General features: G+C 53.3%; 11 protein-coding genes across 11 annotated transcripts; 6 read left to right on the top strand and 5 right to left on the bottom strand.

Moving 5' to 3' along the window:
- Window positions 1-64: 64 nt before the first annotated feature.
- Window positions 65-4,198, top strand: DL89DRAFT_323632 (UCH-domain-containing protein; the record flags this gene model as incomplete). The annotated part of the gene is made up of 7 exons (XM_040891403.1): window positions 65-1,886; window positions 1,921-2,010; window positions 2,106-2,896; window positions 2,949-3,118; window positions 3,171-3,465; window positions 3,495-4,087; window positions 4,122-4,198. The coding sequence occupies exons 1-7, from the start codon at window positions 192-194 to the stop codon at window positions 4,196-4,198; spliced, it is 3,711 nt and encodes a 1,236-aa protein (XP_040742555.1). The 5' UTR covers window positions 65-191.
- Window positions 4,199-4,203: 5 nt separating this feature from the next.
- Window positions 4,204-4,735, bottom strand: DL89DRAFT_278608 (uncharacterized protein; the record flags this gene model as incomplete). Its single annotated transcript, XM_040889513.1, has 2 exons — window positions 4,287-4,735; window positions 4,204-4,223 (listed from the first exon to the last, which is right to left on the bottom strand). Exons 1-2 carry the CDS (start codon window positions 4,729-4,731, stop codon window positions 4,204-4,206), a joined length of 465 nt encoding a protein of 154 aa, XP_040742554.1. The 5' UTR covers window positions 4,732-4,735.
- A 45-nt stretch (window positions 4,736-4,780) lies between these two features.
- DL89DRAFT_268551 (uncharacterized protein) lies at window positions 4,781-5,780 on the bottom strand. The gene has a single exon (XM_040887957.1). It carries the CDS (start codon window positions 5,751-5,753, stop codon window positions 4,884-4,886), a length of 870 nt encoding a protein of 289 aa, XP_040742553.1. The 5' UTR covers window positions 5,754-5,780; the 3' UTR covers window positions 4,781-4,883.
- Window positions 5,781-6,236: 456 nt separating this feature from the next.
- On the top strand, window positions 6,237-7,828 carry DL89DRAFT_183770 (PLP-dependent transferase). The gene has a single exon (XM_040883929.1). The coding sequence runs from the start codon at window positions 6,483-6,485 to the stop codon at window positions 7,584-7,586; it is 1,104 nt and encodes a 367-aa protein (XP_040742552.1). The 5' UTR covers window positions 6,237-6,482; the 3' UTR covers window positions 7,587-7,828.
- A 1,195-nt stretch (window positions 7,829-9,023) lies between these two features.
- On the top strand, window positions 9,024-10,181 carry DL89DRAFT_183767 (uncharacterized protein). Its single transcript, XM_040883928.1, has one exon. It carries the CDS (start codon window positions 9,073-9,075, stop codon window positions 10,093-10,095), a length of 1,023 nt encoding a protein of 340 aa, XP_040742551.1. The 5' UTR covers window positions 9,024-9,072; the 3' UTR covers window positions 10,096-10,181.
- A 234-nt stretch (window positions 10,182-10,415) lies between these two features.
- Window positions 10,416-10,744, top strand: DL89DRAFT_268548 (uncharacterized protein). Its single transcript, XM_040887956.1, has one exon. It carries the CDS (start codon window positions 10,449-10,451, stop codon window positions 10,620-10,622), a length of 174 nt encoding a protein of 57 aa, XP_040742550.1. The 5' UTR covers window positions 10,416-10,448; the 3' UTR covers window positions 10,623-10,744.
- A 284-nt stretch (window positions 10,745-11,028) lies between these two features.
- Window positions 11,029-11,586, bottom strand: DL89DRAFT_204427 (DNA glycosylase; the record flags this gene model as incomplete). The annotated part of the gene is made up of 1 exon (XM_040884045.1): window positions 11,029-11,586. A coding segment is annotated over one exon (558 nt), but the record flags the coding sequence as incomplete, so codon positions are not given.
- A 501-nt stretch (window positions 11,587-12,087) lies between these two features.
- DL89DRAFT_268547 (uncharacterized protein) lies at window positions 12,088-13,363 on the top strand. Its single transcript, XM_040887955.1, has one exon. The coding sequence runs from the start codon at window positions 12,127-12,129 to the stop codon at window positions 13,270-13,272; it is 1,146 nt and encodes a 381-aa protein (XP_040742548.1). The 5' UTR covers window positions 12,088-12,126; the 3' UTR covers window positions 13,273-13,363.
- Window positions 13,364-14,934: 1,571 nt separating this feature from the next.
- Window positions 14,935-16,764, bottom strand: DL89DRAFT_284827 (S-adenosyl-L-methionine-dependent methyltransferase). The gene has a single exon (XM_040889800.1). The coding sequence runs from the start codon at window positions 16,720-16,722 to the stop codon at window positions 14,971-14,973; it is 1,752 nt and encodes a 583-aa protein (XP_040742547.1). The 5' UTR covers window positions 16,723-16,764; the 3' UTR covers window positions 14,935-14,970.
- A 346-nt stretch (window positions 16,765-17,110) lies between these two features.
- Window positions 17,111-17,671, top strand: DL89DRAFT_213765 (uncharacterized protein; the record flags this gene model as incomplete). Its single annotated transcript, XM_040884253.1, has 1 exon — window positions 17,111-17,671. A coding segment is annotated over one exon (561 nt), but the record flags the coding sequence as incomplete, so codon positions are not given.
- Window positions 17,672-18,290: 619 nt separating this feature from the next.
- DL89DRAFT_183727 (breast carcinoma amplified sequence 2) lies at window positions 18,291-19,424 on the bottom strand. The gene has a single exon (XM_040883927.1). The coding sequence runs from the start codon at window positions 19,228-19,230 to the stop codon at window positions 18,610-18,612; it is 621 nt and encodes a 206-aa protein (XP_040742545.1). The 5' UTR covers window positions 19,231-19,424; the 3' UTR covers window positions 18,291-18,609.
- Between the last annotated feature and the right edge of the window lie 37 nt (window positions 19,425-19,461).

The raw sequence follows: 19,461 nt of genomic DNA, 5'->3' as shown, positions 1-19,461 counted from the left end.
CCACAGTAGCATTAGAAAAAAAATAGCCAAAGCGGTCTCCCACTTGCTTTCTGTTTACTCGACAATTTTTTCGCTCTTTTTTCCTTATTTACTTTCTAACGTTATTTTTTGTCTCGCCCTACTCTTTTTATCCTCTCCAGCTCTGTTCCACTTGAAAAGTCCTAATAGAGGAAGCATAAGGCTTACATAGAATGTCGGAGAATGAATCATCGCCGGCCGACATCGCGGGCTTGGACGAAGGCCATTCGACAGGCCTGGGCGCCAGTCTCAACCTGGCGCTCGCAGCAACACTAGGCGCCAGCAATTCGAGCGTACCTTCGTACTGCCACACGCCGTCGGAGCCATACGAGGGCAGCGTTGCAGTGACCTACCCATCGCCAGCACCCAAGGCGGCAGGATTCTCAGGTGGCACACATAGCTCCTCGCAGGAGGTCGCGCTAGATGCATCAGCGGGGGCGCTGCAGGCGGAAATTGACCAAGCGTCGATGACACTGGGCAGCGCATGGTATCTGGTGGACCGCAGGTGGTACACGCGCTGGCAGGAGTCGTTTTCTGGGATCACGAGTTCCGACATCGGCGCAATCGACAACTCTGGCATCACAGACATGGACGGCGAGCTGCTGCCGGATCTGCAGATGGGCGAGGCCTTTGAGGCGGTGCCGGAGCGGGCGTGGGCGGAGATGGTGCGGCTGTTTGGGCTGAAGGACAACCGGGAGGTGCGGCGCGTGGCAGTGGCCGATGAGCACGGTGCTGCACGACTGGAGCTGTACCCGCCATCAGTTTTTGTTTCGTCACTCATTAACGAGGAGGAGCCAGCGAAGAGGATAGCCATTTCGCTAGCGGCGCCGCTGAGCGAGCTCGAGTTCCGGGTCAGAACGGCGTTTGGACTGGCGGAGGGCGACGATATATCACTGTATCTGCCGTCATCCAGCATCCGCGGGGGCAAAAAGGAGGAGGCGCATTCTGATGCGAGCCCGCCGTCGTATGAGGCTGCGGTGGTAGATGATGCGGACCACGGGGCGGGCTCGGAGAGCCGGCTGATCGGGGTGATGGAAGATAAATCGACATCGCTGGTGGCGGCAGGGATTCTGGAGGACTCGGCAGTGTGGATGATGACGGTGCCCAAGGAAATGATGGGGCTTGCCATGGGAGATCTGCGCGCGGGCTCGGAAGCCGACGATGCGTCAAGTGTGAGTGCGGCAGCACTGTTCACGCCATCAGGGCGGCGAGAGCGCGCTGGGTTTGGGTCGGCATCAGATAGCGGCAACGAGGCCAGCAGTGAGGACGCCAACGAGGTGACCAGCGGGTTCGTGTCGACCGACGCTAGCACCGCATTGCTGGCGCGGGCCGTGTCGCAGGAACACTACCTGTGCGGGCTGAACAACCTGGGAAACACGTGCTTCATGAACTCGGCGCTGCAGTGCCTGGGCCACATTGGCGAGCTGACGCGGTACTTTGTGTCGAATGTATACACGAGCGAGCTGAATCGCGACAACCCGCTGGGTATGAAGGGTGCCGTGGCATCGTCGTATGGGCGGCTCAGCAAGGCCATGTGGGAGCTGGGCCGAGGGGCATATGCTCCACGGGCCTTCAAGCAGACGATTGCACAGTGGGCGCCGCAGTTCCGCGGGTACAACCAGCAGGACGCACCCGAGTTCCTGGCGTTTTTGCTGGACGGGCTGCACGAGGACCTGAACCGGATCCTCAGCAAGCCATATATTGAGGTGCCGGACGCCAATGGGCGACCCGACGCGGAGGTGGCTGGCGAGCAGTGGGAGATCTACAAGAAGCGCAACGACAGCGTGGTGGTGGATCTGTTCCAGGGCCAATACAAGAGCACGCTGGTGTGCCCCAAGTGCGAGAACGTGTCGGTGACCTTTGATCCCGTTCATGTATCTGACGCTGCCGCTGCCCGTGCAGCGCCAAAAGTGGCTCGATGTATCGCTGGTGCCGCTCAATAGTTCGGTCCATGCCACGCATATGAATTTGCTGGTGTGCAAGGACGACTCGGTCAAGCAATTGAAGCAGAATGGTCGCGCATTTCAAACAGTGCGATGCTTCGCGTCCTGCTGGCATGCGATGTGTCGTCGGGGCGTATCTATCAGATCTACAGTGACGAGGACCCCCTGGCAGATATCAGCGACTCCGACTCTGTGGTCATGTACGAGCTGGATGCCAGCGTCGAGGAGGTTGCTGAAGACCCGCTGTCGACTGAGTCTGTGGTGGTACAGCTCCTGTGCAGCAAGGGTGATGATGGGTCGTCGAGCTCGTCGTTCCGCTACAGCTATGCGCCGGATATCATCTCGAAGCCACTGATCGTCACGCTGCCGAGGGCCGAGCAAACCATGGGCGACCTGTACCTGCAGATTGCGACGGTGCTGGCGCGCTGGACCACCGTTGACATGTCCAAGCTAATCGAGCAGCTCAAGGATGCACATGAGGGTGGTTCTGGAAATGGCGGCTCTGACACGGGGCGGCTGCTGGAGTTGCTGGGCCGTGCAGTGTCACTTAGCGTGCACCGCGCAGGGCCATCGGGTCCGCGGTTCCAGCGCCGCAACATGTCGTATCTGTCGTATATGCCAATGGGCCGCCGCAGTACGCCGAACTCGTTTAGACCGTTTGAAGACCGTCTGACCAACGATAACTGCGAGCCGCTTGTGCCGGCGTCAGAGGAGAAAGCACCTGTCGCGCTGTCGCAGATGTCGGTTGATGATGATGTGCCTGCTTTGCAGCAGTCGCGCAGGCGGATGCGCTCGGACGATGATGGTGGGCGGTGGGATAACAGCGAGTCGGATAACGAGCCTGAGGTCGGCGGGCGGGCAACGCCCAAGCGGGCAAAGTCTGATAATGAGGAGAATGAGAGCGATGGCGAGGCGAAGCAGCTGATCACAGTAGTGTCTGCTCTAGAAGAGAGCGCGAATGAGGCTGTGGCCCCCGAGGAGCCACAGCAGCAGGAAAATGACAGGCAGTGAGGAGTATCCTGTCGAGGTGCTAGGGGGTGATGATGGCGAGTCTGATGCGCAGTCAACCAAGACGCAGAACAGTCCGAATGACTCGGACGACGATATGGCGGCAGCCACCGCTGCACTGTCGTTTACAGACATTATGAGCAGCAGAGGTTAAGCTGAACACCGGCGATACGCTGATCTGCGAGTGGGATCCGGAGGGAGCTCGCGCGCTGTTTGCGGAGCTGCTACTGGACGAGCCCACCATGGAACCGCGGCTCGACTCGCTGTTCGATTTCGGCCGAGCGGACCAGTTCGCAATGCCAGTAATGGAGGACGCGTCAAAGTACACTGGCCTGCCTGCGGTGACCGATCTGGCAGTGTCGGAGCCTCCGCGCACAGCGCGCCGGCCGTCATTGGTGCAGCGCGCGCAGCGGACAATCACGCTGGAGGAGTGCCTGGCGGAGTTTACACGCGCAGAGGAGCTGGGCGAGGAGGATCTGTGGTACTGCAGGCCAGTGTAAGGAGCACCAGCAGGCGACGAAAAAGTTTGATTTGTGGCGGGTGCCAGGAGATCTTGGTGGTGCACCTGAAGCGGTTCCAGCACTCGCGGGCGTGGCGTGACAAGCTCGATGCATTTGTGGATTTCCCAATCACGGGGCTGGATCTGACCAAGACTGTGGTGAGCAAGCTTGACGGGAGCGCGCTGGTCTACGATCTAATTGCAGTGTGCAACCACTACGGCGGGATCGGCGGCGGGCACTACACGGCATATGCGCTGAATCCCGAGGACCGCGAGTGGTATGACTTCAACGACTCGCATGTGTCCCCGGTGGGCAGCCCTGATGGCGTCAAGACATCTGCTGCTTACATGCTGTTCTACCGGCAACGGCGAGAGGGCGAGCATGCAGGGGACTCAGCGGCGGCAAAGATCAATGAGCTGATTGCCAGATTTGAGGAGGCAGAGAAGGAGAGGAGTGAGCGTGTGCCGGGCTCGCCGATTGCAGGGTCGGCTGCGGTGATGCCTGACCTGGACTTGGCGATGCCGTCACCCTCAGGCGATTTTATGGATGCCGACGAGGAACACGAGTTTGCGGGCAACGTCGAGGCGCTGGCGGAGATCGGGCCTGTGGGCCTGGCAAGTCCGCAGCTGAGCCGCAGCGACGTTGCCATCAGACAATGACGATACGCATGCATCGCTGTTTGGCGAGGACCCGCAGTCAACAATTGAAGAGGATGCTGATATGCTTTAAAGAATCTATTTTTCTACGTGATTTCCTAACAAACGTAAAAAAGAAAAATTCGATGCTAGTTTGTAGCCACCGCGCGCAGGATGCGGACGTCTTCGCGCGGTCCGGTCGTTTCTATCGGTGGCGACCAGGCCCATCCTCCGCACGACGTCCATGCCCTCCTTGACCCTGCCAAACACCGTGTGCTTGCCGTCCAGGTGCGGCGTGGGTGCCAGCGTAATGAAGAACTGCGAGCCATTGGTGTTTGGTCCCGAGTTGGCCATGCTGAGCACACCAGCGCCCGTGTGCTTGAGCGCCCTTGTGATTTCGTCTTCGAACTTGCCGCCGTATATGGACGAGCCGCCGCGGCCGGTGCCGGTGGGGTCGCCGCCCTGGATCATGAAGTCCGCGATGATGCGGTGGAAGATCACAGAGTTGTAGGAGCCGCGGCGAGCGAGCTCGTAAAAGTTTTTGCAGGTGCGCGGGGCTTCGTGCCAGTAGAGCTCGATGGTGATCGGGCCCATGGAGGTTTCGAGCACGACGTTGCCAGAGGACATTGTGAAAGGTGATATTGCTAGCTATGTGGATGCCTTTATTTTTATTTTGTTTTATTTTTTCGTTCGTAGCAGGCCATTGACGTATGCCAGTAGTGACGCATGTTATGGCCGTATAATATCAATTGAGTGACTTGTGCTAGAAAGCCCCCTGGTTATGCCTGGAACTGGCTCCGCAGCTCCATGATCTTGATCCGGTGCTCCTCGGGCAGCTGCGCCAGCTGCTCGTCCGTCAGACTCAGCAGCTGGTTAATAACCTGCTCATTGTCAATCTCGGGTGCACTGGCTTGGGGAATCTGTGGCTTTGGCAATGAAATCGGGGCTGCCCCACCTACCACCGGCATGGGCGGCGGCGGCGGCGGCCGTTGTGACGGGTACTGGGCTGGCACCGGCTGCATTGTGGCCATGGGCGGCGGCGGGTACCGCGGCACCGAGCCTGTCGACCCCGATCTGCCGGCCCCGCGCACCGCGCGCTTCAAGTCCTCCGGGCTCGCCAGGTCCAGCGACCCCAGCGCACAGTACAATGCGTGAGCCAGTGCCGGATTTTCCATTAGCTCGCGCCTGGCCACATGCAGGTTGCGCTTGGCGAAGGTCTGGAACTGCGCAATCAGCTCGCTCTTCTGCTGCTCATTCAACGGCCCTACGACCTCATTCACCGTCTCCACATCTACCTTTTTCGGCGGCGGCGGCAGCTGTGCAGACCCCGGTGCGCCGCTAAGCGACAGCCCGTCGGTGTTGAAGTGTCGACGGATCACCTCGCGCTCAGCAAAATCCAGCTTCATGGGCCGCCCGCCTACTAGTGTCCCCGAGAGGTTTTTAACTGCGCTGGCAGCAATCTGGATATCGGCATATTCACAGAATCCGAATCCACGCTGTTTGCCGCTTTCACGATCGAAGACGAGCCGGAATTCGGTCACCGGTCCCGCTTGCCGGAGGATGCCGATTAGCTGCTCTTCGGTTGTGTCGAAGGGCACGTTGCCTACAAATACTATGTTGTTTTCGCGTGGTTCCCGCCGGTAGTCCATGTCTATAGGTTGATGCGTGATGTGAGGAGGGGTTTTCTACCATTTTGTAAAAAATCAGACCTGCCTGGAATGTGTATTTGATTCGCTGCTATACCGTATTGTGGTTTTTATATTTCGAGATCCCTTTAATATTCGGATAACCACATGACTCTGGGGCTTCAGCGAAAGCCACTTGGGACGTATAGCAACGCGCATCTATATCTCCATGTGTAGCAACTGCCCAGGAATGCAATACGCATTTCTAGCGATGGCATGTCCCAGCCGTTGTGACTATTGCCCCCCTGTCTACTGCTATCGCCCGGGATCATCTGTGAATGCATGCTAAGCTATCTGCCGGCAATCATTGAAATCACGCCTGGTGACTGTATCGGCCACAAATGGCCACGTTTCAAATTCGCCTAGATTTGGGGAGGATTTTTTTAGCCTCTGCCTACAAGGCGTAAACAACCATTTTTCTCTTCAGCCCTAGAGGCCATTTGGGCGGCGCTCTTGTCTTTGCTAGTAGACAGACGGGCACGGCTGGTTGTCCAGTTCGCTTGGCGAAAATTTGACATGTGAAAGTCGCTAGGTAGCTTTTTCTCCCTCTCTCACTACCACACCTCACAGTTCTCATGTTAACTTCACCGCATAAAAAGCCTGTTTATTTCTTGGGTACCAGCCCGCTGTTTTTCTTTCTCCTCAAACCTTTCTCCAGCTAATTTTTAATACTCTTATCCGCTTCCACACAGAATGCCTACCCCTGCACCATCATCCAACGGACCCTGGGACGCCAAGCTGCAGCAGTTCCACGGCGGCCAGGACTGGGCGCATCTGGACAACTTCATCGAGGACTTTAGCGTGACCACGAATGCCTTCGGCATGCCCGAGTCTGCCAAGCAGGCCAGCGTTAGCTCGATTGAGCACAGCCATCACTACCCACCAGCGGACCAGGAACCGGCCAAATCCTCCCTGGCACAATTCCTGTGGCCCACCTCCTGGCAGCAGGACGGCGACCGGCTGATCCTGGGCAACGGTGCAAGCGAGCTAATCGACCTTGTGATCCGCATGGCGCCGCGCGGCACCTGGAAGCCGGGACCGTTCCGCACACAGTACAAGGAGTACGAGCGGTCTGCGCGCAACAACGACTACATGATGCTTGATTCGGAGAGCCCAGAGAAGGCGAACGTTGTGTGCCTGGTGAATCCGTGCAACCCTACCGGCGACTACATGGAGCTGCCGGAGCTGCAGCAATGGATCCTTGACAACGCTCTGCCAGGCGGCCATGTTTTGATTGACGAATCAATGCAACCCTGGCACTCGTCAGAGTTCCGCAACCACTCATTGACCAGCGCGCGCGATTTTGTTGAGCGGATCTACCAGGATCACGGAATCTCTGTGTTTGTGATGCATTCGTGGACCAAGCTGTGGTGCTGCACCGGCCTGCGCCTGGGCTCGGTCGTGTGTCCGACCGCCGACCATATGCGCGCGATCAAGAAGCTGCAGGTGCCGTGGTCCGTGAATACGGTGGCGTTGGCGTTCCTGGATGCCGTGGTTGCCGATAAGATATACTTGAACAAGACCTGGCAGATGACGGGCGCGTGGCGCAAGCAGACTGTCGATCGGATCAAGCAGCGGTTCCCGGCCTGGCAGTGCCATGGCCGTGAGTTTTTGTCGTGGATCTGGGTCGACACCAAATCAGAGGAGGTTGCGCAGAAGGCTGTGGATTTGGCAAAGGCCAATGGCGTGCCGGTGCGCAGTGGCCGTCCGGGCTATAACCTGCCGACGTATATCCGTCTGGCTGTCCGTGAGCCAGCCAAGGTCGACCATCTGTTCAAGGCATGGGAGACGATCTAACTACTCTTCACCTTCAGCATTGCTTGCAATTATTATCTAGTGCACTTGTCATTACGACCGGCAAGTAGCTGTTGATAGCACGATGTCGTATTCTCGATGGGGTTGGCATCAAGCGCACCACTATAGTTCAAGTTGGCTTTCTGCTTTTAGCGAGCTAGCTTGCGTCTGTCATGGCTAGCAGTTTGGTGTTGCCGTCAGCCGCCAGCAGACTTAGCCCCTGAATGCGAAGCGCCATTTCCTTTGTATCCTCTCTGCACGAATAGCATGCGCCCAAAATGTGAGTGCTCTGTGCTGATACCCTGAAATAATAATCTTGCTCCTTGAAACTGACGCGTATCGGGCATCACAATTGTATCAGAAAACGTACGGGATGCTTGTCAGACATAGGCATGCTTGATCTGTGACGTTCCGCCTTCCTGAGAACCTCCTCATTTTGTATTCCCTATGAAATGACATATTTCAACAGTTGTTCAAACTCTTTCTATGGCCGAAGCTTGGCAGTACAGGCACTGTGGCATGGGGTATTCTAATAATGTTGAGTGTATCGTTGACATTTACACGCAGCATAATGGTGAGGAATATTCCTTTTTAGAAGAAGGCATATCTAATGTTCAGAGCATCGTCAGGCAGTTGCTATTTGAGGTAACTCTTGGTGTATTCACCTGCCTTGTGCGTTTTGCAGAGCTATATTAGGCAACCTTAACGACTTTTGTGAGCACACAGGAGTTGATCATCGTGACAATGTTGAGAAGGCCAACAAAGAGTATACTGAATTTATGAAACGCTGTACCCAAAGTAATAATACATGATATTATAATATACCTTGTAATCCCAGCAATTAGCGGGTACGCTGAGAGATGTTTCCTGTGGTACATGATGTGACTTTAAGTGAAATACCAGTTTTATGTAATCTTTGCCGATTACTTGTCCCGTGTCCCATGTTGTAATGGAGTGGCATCATTGTAATTTAGTATTTGTGCTATATAGACATGTGGCTATCCACAAGAGCTCTGAGACTGTTTGTCGCTTTTCTTCGACAGTGATATCAGCTTCAATCAACAAATTAGCAAGAGTGGCATGAAGTGAAGGCTTAGGTGAATGTGTGCTTTGCATGTCAGCAAAAAGATTTCACCAAACAGCGCAGAGCCCACCAAAGCCACATGGGTGTCATGTTTAAGGCGCTTATTTTTGGACCATGTTGCTGATGCTGCTCCGGATCTGCTGGGCTGTGGAACAATGCACATAGTAAGCCATCAATGCCGATTCAGCAGCAGATCTTTGATATGCCGGACTCCCATTGTATTTTAAACGCAGTGACGAAGGTGTTGCGACAGGCATAACCAAAATACCCCATCTCTTAACCAATGCAAAACAACTGCTACCCGGATCTCTATAAAAAGTGAGACTCGAGAGGTCTATACCGGAAACTCCATATCATTCCATTTCACTCACATATCCTGCTCAGCCTTTATTGAACTCTTTCTTCATGACCAATCTCACCAAGAAGGCCGATTCTGACAATGATTCAATACTAGATGGAATCGACTGTCTATCAGACACGACCGTTCGTACACCTGAGATGTCTGCCAGTATCATATCAGTTATTGGAGAGCAGCAAGACATCAATGCTGACGATGACATAGTCATTGGTTATCTGCGGACGATTATTGGATATCGTTCTTCTATTCACTCGTATCAGCAGCAGAACTTCCTGAAGGCATATACGGCTATCATGTCTGGCGAGGTTATTCGTATCCCTAATAGGACGTACAGATCATTCAGTGTGGAGTCTTTGGAGGTGCGTGTGAAGCATCACAACTCAAAGCTCAAGGACATTGTACAAGGTGTTGGCGTTGTTTGCTGCATACTGGATGACATTATACAGGCGTATATCGGCGTACTCAGTCATGAAGCAAAGCTCAGTGCCATTAGGGAGCATAGATTGTATTTCCATGAGGTTTTGGATTCAGGCTATATTACTTTCGACTCGCTTAAATTCGCTCAATACCCTGCTTCGTACCTTGAAGACTTTATTCCATGGGTAGTTTGCGATAAAGATTTACAGTTGAGCAACTGTCGCTCGTACCTTGCTACCCACGGGTCACCTCTGGTTAGATATGTTCTGGAGAACCACATTGCGGGTACTGAAGACTGGGACTCAGCAAAAACTGCTCTCGTAAAGGAATTCACGCCGAAGGCTTCCCAGGAAGAAGTAGCAAAAAGCAAAAGCAAAGTAGCTGCAATGATGACCTGGGCTGACATAAACGAGTATCTGGAAAGTACCTATTGCAATACTTGGCATAAAGGTAGTACGTATTCCAGCCCTTGCCGTATTTATGATTCACTTTTCTCTCACAAGCGCGTTGATAATGTTACATATATTGCAACCTACTGCTGTATGTCGTTCGTTAGTGCCATCACCAACCATTCCCAGCAGGAGTTCATTGTGAGTGCTCTGAAGAAGAAGAGTATTAAGTGTATCTCAACCTTCAACTTTGGCACTTTGTAATGGCCATCTCATTCTTTCCCTCTTTCTATATTACCCTTGTTTTAAATAAATTCTCCTTGCAGTATGCATTCGTCATTATAATTCTGCATAATGGTAAATGCATAGCAGTTACAGTTATAGCATAATGTGCTACTCTGTGTATTGTAGACGCATTTCTGCACGAACAACACAGGAATACAATGTGACAAAGACCTTGGGGCCACGGATATATGGGCATTCTAATACGAGATCCTGAAAAGCCCATAAATATTCGGCACCCCTAAGCGACACGCGCTCAGAGGATGCTGATGCGCTTGTTGTTCGATGGCTGGACATACAACCAATATTCTACTTCAAATCTCCTTTATTAAAGTATGTCGAGCGAGAAGCCAGATATCAAGAACACAGCGCCCAAGCAGGATATCCCTGCTACCCGGCTGTTCAAGGTCCTGAATCCGGAGCTGTTCATGAAACCGAACCGGTGGTGTGGTGATCACACCACAGTCACTCAAAGCCAATGCTTATGCGACTCAGCCGATCACAGATGATGAGACCGATTCATCACCCCAGGCTAGGCCACATAGTTAGGGCTATAAAGTAGACACCGGATCACTCTAGGAGTGACCCGGGAGGAATCATCTCTTCTTGTCTAATAATATTAACTGTCCCCATTAATTGATTAGTGCCTGGGCGAGTAGACGAAGCTCGTGACCTTTAAATAGGGTCGCGACAGTGGATCATGGGTGGAGGAGTCGTGGCCATGGCTGGAATCATCTTATGGCTTGGGTCTGGAGAGCTCAAGCACCGCCGGGAACAGGCGCTGATAGCCAGTACCCAAGGCAGTGAGGAAAAACCGCGCACGCTGACGTACCAGGAGCAAATGGCCGAGCGCAAGCGGAGCAGCTAGCATGTATTTGATTCAATGCAATAAAAAGCCTATTCCTGGGTCTTGGTATCAGACATCCGCCACATGTACCAGGTAGCTACCGATCTGTACGGTTCCCAGATCCTGCCTAGTGCCACCAGCTCGTCATGTGTCGGCGTTGTCTTGGTGAACGGCACGCCAAAATGCTTGCACATGGACTTGCGAATCGCCAGGTCCAGTGTCGGCAGCACATTGGCGCGCTTCAGGTGGAACATTAGGAACATATCGGCGGTCCACGGGCCGATTCCACGGATGGCCACCAGGGCCTTCGTCACCTCGTCATCAGATAGTGCTGCCAGTTTGGCATCGGAAAGCTCGCCATCACGAAACTTCTCTGCCACAGCCTTCATGTACTCGGACTTGCGCTGGCCTAGTCCGCACTCTCTCATCTCGTCCACATCCAGGCTAGCAACAACCGAAGGCCTGGGGAACTCGAAGTCATCGGGTGTCAGCTCAGAGTCCTCCTTTGTAAGGTCTTTGAGTGTGCCGAACCGTCTCAGGAACTTCAAGAGAATGGCTGCTGCGGCCTTGCCTGCCAGCTGCTGGTACACGATCGACTTGCACAGTGATATATACCCAGTATCGCCGGTGTGGTCGCGGTCTAGACCCATCGTGCAGCGCTTAGACTTGGCGATAAACTCACCTAGGCGCTTGTCAGCGTTCTTTAGGTGCTCGATGGCTACATCGATGGCGGCCTCATCGGTCAGCGGCGGGGCTGTCAGCAGCGTTGCTGCGGTGGTCTTGGGAATCGGTGTGACCTTGGGCTTCTTGGTACGGGCCTTGGTGACTTTGCTCGGCGATGCGGGCTTTGGGGCCACAGGAGCAGCGGCAGCAGCAGTGGTGGATGCCTGGGCCAGGACACGAGCGCTGCGGCGGGTTGTGACCATGCTTGCTATTATAACTGAAATAAAGAGAACTGAAAAAGGAGCCCTAATTCGTGTGGGAAAATAGTGCTGGTTCATCTGTCCGCAGCAATGGGCTTGCACGAAGATTAGCTGGCAGATTAGCCCGCCACAAGATCAACGCCGAAGGACAGTTTCTGAGTGCTCGTTGCCACGTCGCTATTGTAACTTCCCTTTCATTGCCCTCCTGGAGTCTACTTTTCATTTTCCGTTTGCTGAATTCAAATGTCGTCACCATTCGAGGACGCACTCAATGCCTACCTTGAGACAACACAGCCGACCGCTGCTCCACAGCTTCTAGACGGATTCGCAGTCTCCGCTGATCCACGCTACGCGTACAACGCTCAGACAGGGCTCTGGCTAGATATTGCATCGAACACGGTGTCGTACTATGACGCCAAAACATGCACATATGTGGCAGCTGACACTCAGGACAATGCTCAATCGTCGGACTGGTTCGAGGGCGTTGTGCGGCTGGTTGTCGTTGACTCAGCGTGCTTTAGTCCTGGCCAGGTTGCTGATGTTGATATTGTGGAGGGCTTGAGTATCGGCCGTGATGAACATGAGGCCAGTATCACGCCGCATCTGCGAGTTCCCGAGATTTCTGTGTCGCGGTTCCATGCCCGGATCTATGCTGAGGACATAACAGAAAGCGAGACCGTGGACAATTGCGTTGAGGTGGGGTCGGAGGACGGAGAAATCGAAGAGCAGGAAGATGACGATGCAAAATATTCAGAGGATGGCGAATGTTCAGACCACGAGGTGGAGGCCAAAACCGATCCACATCGTCTGCTCACTCTATATGTCGTTGATCAGGGCTCCACGCATGGCACATTCATCAACGAGGAACGGCTCTCGGAGCCAAAGTGTGCTAGCAAGCCTCATGTGATTGCGCATATGGACAGGGTGTCGTTCGGGCAGTGTGTATTTGAACTGCATGTTCATGAGCAGTGGGCATGCGCACGGTGTAGCGCATCAGAACACAGCGAGATCCCAACTCGTTCTTTTGCTTCAGCAATGCAGCCTGAGGCGAAGAGTACGAAGTTGGTACCAGATATTCAGCAGGAGCGGATCGAGAACCTAAGGGCCCTAAAGCGAAAGTATATGTCCAACAAGGGATACCATAGGCACACGACTGGTAAGACATATACAGATCGGGCAAAGCTGCGACGGATGCATCAGCCAGCGCAGTTACCTGCACAGCCATATTCAGACACGGACGACCACACGTCACTTTCAGATGAAGGTGATGCATACGAGTTTACGGGCAACAACGAGCGAGCAGGGCTGGGTCTACAAAACATGTCTGATCAAGATCGACGAGAGTACAAAGTAACCCGGCTGACGCGCGAGCGATATATGTCTTCGTAGCACATTTATTTCCATACTAGAAATACTCTGCTCGCGATGCGAGCTCGGCTGCTAGTCAGCATGGGTTGGCACGTCGATAAGAGCATCACGGCGAACCGGTCATTTGAACGTGTCGGATGGTTGTTGGTGCAATGGCGGTCATGGACATCTCTCATCCTGATGGCCTGCTCAGCGTAGGCGCTTCAGCGCTGGCTCGCTGCTGCTGGCAGCAGAATCGCCTGCTGCTGCTGCACGCCTCTTGCACGGCCTCTTTGTTTCAGGGGTGGTGCCAGAAGCATTGGCAGCAATGGCCGTAGAACGACGGAACCGTTCAGGAATACTGCCTGAATCACAGAGTGACTGGAAAATGAGTCTGAAGTTTAGAACTGCTGCGAGATCGCGGTTCAAGAGCCGAGACGAATAGGCTCGCCTGTATTGTGCCATGGCCCGCTTACATGACTCGCTTGTACAGCGGAGAAGGCCATGGCACTTCACAGTTGGGTTCTTCGATCTCTGGTAGGGCCGCGGGTTGGGAACATGCCGGAATGTCTGCTGCAGCAGCTGATGCAGCAGCAAGTGAATCGGCCGCTACTGCTGCAGTTGCTGCAGTGGCCTCTGTTTCATCTGATGGCATCTTCGCTGCTTCGCGTGCAGCCTTCTTGGCCAATTTTTCGCCCTTTTCTGCTGCTTTCCTTGCCTCTGTTGCTGCCCTCTTTGCTGCGTTGATCTTGGTACCCTGCTCACGGGTTTTCGAAACAAACACCTGCTTGATTATTTGCTTGTCTAAGCGCACATGGCCTGGGATCCATGATGTCCGCAGAGGCAAGCATTGGGGGGAGACTTGCCAAGCTGCTCATTCTCGATAAGCTGGCATAGACGAATGTATGCATGCAGATGCTTAAGTGGATTTACCTTGGCATCATAGTATCGGCTGCCTTTGGCGAATCTGTACTTGGCATCATAGGCATTGAGGACTGGTGCCAACTTGTTGTAGATTGCAAGCATCGGTGGGGTGAGCACACTGAGATCAGGGTGCCTAGAGGCAACTGCCTGGCGGAGCTTCTATGCAGGTGTGTAAATATACATTTGACATGCGTTATTGAACTCAGTCTTGGACACATTGCCCATTGTACTGCGCAGTGTGTTTTTGCGGCTGCGAATATCAATCAATTTGGCCAGAATCCGCTGTAGGCAAGTGCCATAGCGCAACACAATGTTGTTCTTGTATGCTGTCATCAACTCGGTATCCACGTATGTTGCTACTTGATTCATGTCGCGTATGCCATGTAGCTCAATATCGCCATTATGCAATAGATAATAATAAATGTGATATCTAACTACATCACTGAAATCGGCGGTTAACAGTTCTGACCTGTCCTTCTGGTTAATGAAATCCTCGGCAGATATGACAGTCTTCACCTTCAGGTTGCGATAAATAAATAAATAAATGGAACGAAAAAACCCCTTTTTCACAAATATTGAAGGGTCAAAAGCATCATCGTCAGCTAGTTGATGGAGTAATATCCATCATACAAGCATGTATGTATGCTCTTTGATGATATTGACGCTGTGTACAAATTCCTCTAGGCGGGGCAACATAGAATCACGGAAGCCAATACCACCAAGTGATGTCTTTATGACAGTAGTGCTGCGGGTAACTAGCGGACGGTCGGACACTTTTTAGACTATAAAATCTTATATATAGGTAAAGATATACACTTAGCATAACACTGGCCTCTGGAAGACCAGCACGCGCAGATATCCCTGGTTGTCGTTGTACGCACCGACCTCAGTCCAGTCATAGAATATGTTCCGCACGATGCGCTCCATGCCCTTGCCGATTTCAAACCCGATGCAGCCCGCTGGTTGCAGGATCTCCATGTTCGCCATTAGCGATCTATGGATTGCGCTGTATGCCTGGAATCCGCCGTCCTCGGCAATTAGTGCCAGCTGCGGCTCGTGCTCGATCATCCGCGTCATGCGTACAGCCTTGTGCGGCGAAATATACGGCGGGTTGCATGCTATAAAGTCATATGGCGACTGTCGCAGCACCTTCTCATCGGCTGCAAATGACTCAAAGTCGCTTGGCAGCATTTTTGCTTGTGAAGCCAGCCCATGCAGTGCGACGTTCGCCTGTGCAATGTCAAGCGCTGCCGGGCTGATATCAATACCGACACCACGTGCTGCAGGTACCTTCAGTAGTATTGACAGAAGGATGCATCCGGTTCCAGTCCCAAGATCCAGAACCTGCGGAGCTGCTTGGCTACCAGCAGCTTTCTCTAGAAACTCAACGGCTGCAGAAACCAGCGTCTCCGTACTGGGCCGCGGGATAAGCGTGTTCTTCGAGACACGGAATGTGTGTCCACAAAAGTCCTTGGTTCCGGTGATATACGCAGCAGGAATACCATCGGCAGCCAGTTCTGCACCGTCTGCTGGCAGTACATCGGATTGTTCTAGCTCCTCTCGTGCCTTCTTCTGTCTACGTTCGTAAAACATGACTTCGCGTTCGCAAACTGACATTATCTTCTGCGGAATCGGCACGTCAATGGTTACAGGCTCATAGCGTGCATCCGTAGCAGAAAGCGTCACTCCAGTGAGTGACATCAGGATCCCCTTATCACGATGGTTCGCCAGTGGCCGGGCATAGGTCTGCGACCCGACGATAGGGTGTCCGATTAGATGCATGTACCGGCGCAGAACCAGGCTTGCATGAGCAGCATGCCCCACCGATGCTTTGATCATTGTCAGGTGGCCAACATTGGGGCTGCGTGTCACCGATTCAATATGGATCTCGACGTGGTTGAAGATGTCAGCAGGAATACGGTTATATTCACACCAGAGGTCCAACGGCGTAGTCTCCTCAGAGTTGTCACCCGACACCGATGCGGCCTCCAGCGACTGCAAGGTGACGCTATTCACCAGGCTCTGCTCGATCTTTCCATGACAAAGTGCACCAAACCTGAACGTGATCTGCCCAGTATTAATTTTTTCGGCCAGCTCCTGTTGGATCTTTGCATCTCTGGCCAAAACCACGAGTCCCTGTGATCCACGCTCAATCTCATTGACAACGATCCACGGCTCCGTGCTGATATCCTTGTACTTTTCGTCCCCGCTAACCAGCAGTGTCGCTGGCACGGCCCATCCGATATCGCACATGCGCGCACCTGCTGGTTTCATCACGACGGCAAGATCAGAGTCACAGAATTTCAACTCGGTCCCCAGAACCTGTAGTCTCCGGGTATAGAGATCAACCAGGCTCATCTCGACCCGTACTGTGTCGCCTTCCTTTAGTATGTGAGTGTCAAGTGTCAGGTCCCCATTGACATGCACAGCCTTTTTACGCAGCGCAGAGATCACATCTTGGCGGAGGGGCATAATGTCGCGGAAGTTGCGTGCGAGGAAGAGACGCAGTTTTGTACCAGCATCTGCTGCAAGCACCCTCAGCTCCTTTGTCTGTGTGCGAAGGGCCATTATAAAGATACCGGTGTGGGGATTTTACGTGAAGAAGGCAGGAGACGCAAAAGTTCAAGAGCATTTCCGCGCCGGTCGGAGGCGACCCCCGAGCGTGATGATCGAGCATAGGGAGCACAGAGTAATGGGTTCTAATGAGCAGACACTGGGGGTGACCAGCAGTCGGATTTAACCAGGTGGGCGATGAAGCCTGCGTTTGCTTGCTGCTGCCAGCATCGGTGATTCCGATCAGCAGATATTGTTGATATAGTTCGGCCGATCACCGCTTTTGATCCTCTGGCCGATTTTTAGTACCAGTCATTTTTTCAGCCAGGACTTGCTGCAGCGCGCTCTTCTTTACTTTCATTCAGACAAACCCCCCCTTTTTTCACAGAGTTCCAGCAGCAAAATGCGCGTGAAACGGGCCAAGGCATACAAGAAGGCGATGCAGTTTTATCAGCAGGCGTTTGGGTTCCGCCAGCCGTACCAGGTCCTGATCACACCCGACTTTATCGATGAGTGCATCGCCAGCAAATTGTCGATGAAGGAGGATTTGCCCGAGGTGTTCCAGGGACCTGTGAAGCAGCTGGTCAGCGAGTGCACGCTGAAGGAGCTCCGCAATGGCGGAGACGATAAAATCGTGGCTCTGGCTGCGATCAAGCTGTTTGAGCGGCGGCGGTGTCCACACAAGGAGCTATCGCTGACTGGCCTCGAGTGTGTGCGCAAAATCATGGGCAAGGTGAACGAGCACAACTACGCAGTTGCGACGCAGGATATCAAACTCCGGAATAAGCTGCGCAATATCCCTGGTGTGCCGATTGTGCATGTCAAGCAACGCCAGGTGGTCCTCGAGCCGATCACGCAGCTTTCGCGCGATGAGCTCAAGCGGAGAACAGAGGAGAAACTGAAGCCAAGCCGGTTTGAGACGAAGGTGGTCAAGACAGTCAAGAGGCAGGACCGCCAGGAGAGATTCCGGCAGATCAAACTGAAGAAGCTGCCGCCGTCGGCGCTGGCAAAGGAGGCGCTGGCCAAGAAGAAGGCGGAGGAGGCCAAGGCCAAAAAGAAGGAAGAGTGGAGGAACAAGAAGAGGGCTATTAAGGAAGGCACTTTGAACGACGTCCAGCCTACAGGTACCACAAAGGAACCCAAGACCAAGGCTGGACCGGCCAAAAAGGATGCGGTCCAGTCGCAGCCCAAAAAGCAGAGTGGGCAGCCGACAGCTGGCTCAAAGCGTGCGCGGCCGGATGAAAAAGACATCAGCAACACAGCAGCAGCCACAGGTGGAAACGAGAACCAGAAGCGCAAGCGCAAGCGCATTCGCACACACAAGAAGAAGGCTGATAAGGCTGAGTAGGATTGTTAGCAAATGGCATATGTTGAAACATTTACATTCCACAGTGCATGATACTTGCGCAGTTTGTCGTAAAACTCGCGTTTTATACGATGCAAACTGTATGATGCTGAGGTAGTTGTATATATAGTTTTACGCTTGAGATCAAGCGTCTACGTCTACGTCTACGTGTGAGAGGCAGGGACCTTGTCTGCCAACAGTTAATTCAAACCACCCGCTCTATATCTTGTGAACTAGAGCGTAAATAAAGATAGCTAGAATGAAACGAAGAAACAGTCATTTGCGTGCCAGGCCCAGTTGTGTTAATGAGTAGAACTCAAAAGTCAATTTAAGAAACTGGAAGCCAATATCTGAGCGCATGGACACTGGTACCAGTACCAGAATTTGCTCCCTTCGTGAGTGGTCTAGAAAGGCAGGGACGGGGGGTTCAGTGATGACATTCTCTTCACATGATATCCAATTCTAAAGCCTTTCCAAGCAGCGTGAATCAGGTAAAGACTGCGGATTATTTAATGGCTTCCTACAAGCACCAGAGTCGATTCTACTCAGTACAACAGCTATTGAGATCTTCTTGCTAGCTCTGCTTCCAGCTGTGCAATTTCGCCCTTTAGTTCACTGCTGGCGACCTGTATCTCGATGCATTTTTTCACGCCCTCTGTCCACCTCTCCTCGATATCCCTGAGCCTGATCCCTGCCTCTGTTTGCTCATATTTCCGTGCCTTGTTGACATTTATGCCTTCATCCCGGTGCCGGTCTGTCGCCTTCTCGATATTCCTCAGCAGCCCCTCCTTCTGGTAATTGCTCAGCTTCCACGAATTCGCGCCAAACTGCTGCAGCAACTCCAGGTTTACCAGACGGATGTTCTGGTGCTCAAGTTGAGCCGCGGCATTCTCCGCCGCAGATCTCCATATGCCAACGCTGTCGGAATCCTCAGGTGCTTCCAGTTTGTACCGCTCAATGTCAAATTCCGGCAGGGGCTTTCCAGCACGCACGCGCTCATACTCTTTGCGCAGAAGGTCGTTGTTCTTGAAGAGTGTGGTGGATTTGGGCAGCAGAGGAGGCGACATGCGGCCCATTTCTTTTTGGATCAGCGAGCTGACCTGGTCGCGCATGGAGGGGTCGTCATACTCCTTGTCAATGTACGGCAGCGAGTCGATAGCGGCGCTATGTGAGTCCATGGATAGGAGGTTTATAGTGGTATTGGAAGTTTACAAGCAAAGTGACAGTGTACGAAGGGGATTCAAGGGCCGACTGGCCGGTTGGCTGGGGCCACATCAGCCAATGAAGAATGCAGCCCTTGTGGGTGTCTCGCTGCGGTGCTCCGTGCCTGCGGGCTGGAGGAGAAAATCAATGATCCAGAAACGACACCAAAGCCTGCAGGCGTATGGGGCAATCGGGATGATGTAAAG

The sequence above is a fragment of the Linderina pennispora genome (assembly GCF_002104995.1).
Source record: "Linderina pennispora strain ATCC 12442 chromosome Unknown DL89scaffold_9, whole genome shotgun sequence".
In the NCBI taxonomy this organism is placed as follows: Eukaryota; Fungi; Kickxellomycota; class Kickxellomycetes; order Kickxellales; family Kickxellaceae; genus Linderina; species Linderina pennispora.
The sequence above is the reverse complement of the archived record's forward strand: the minus strand, read 5'-3'. Positions and strand labels throughout refer to the sequence as shown.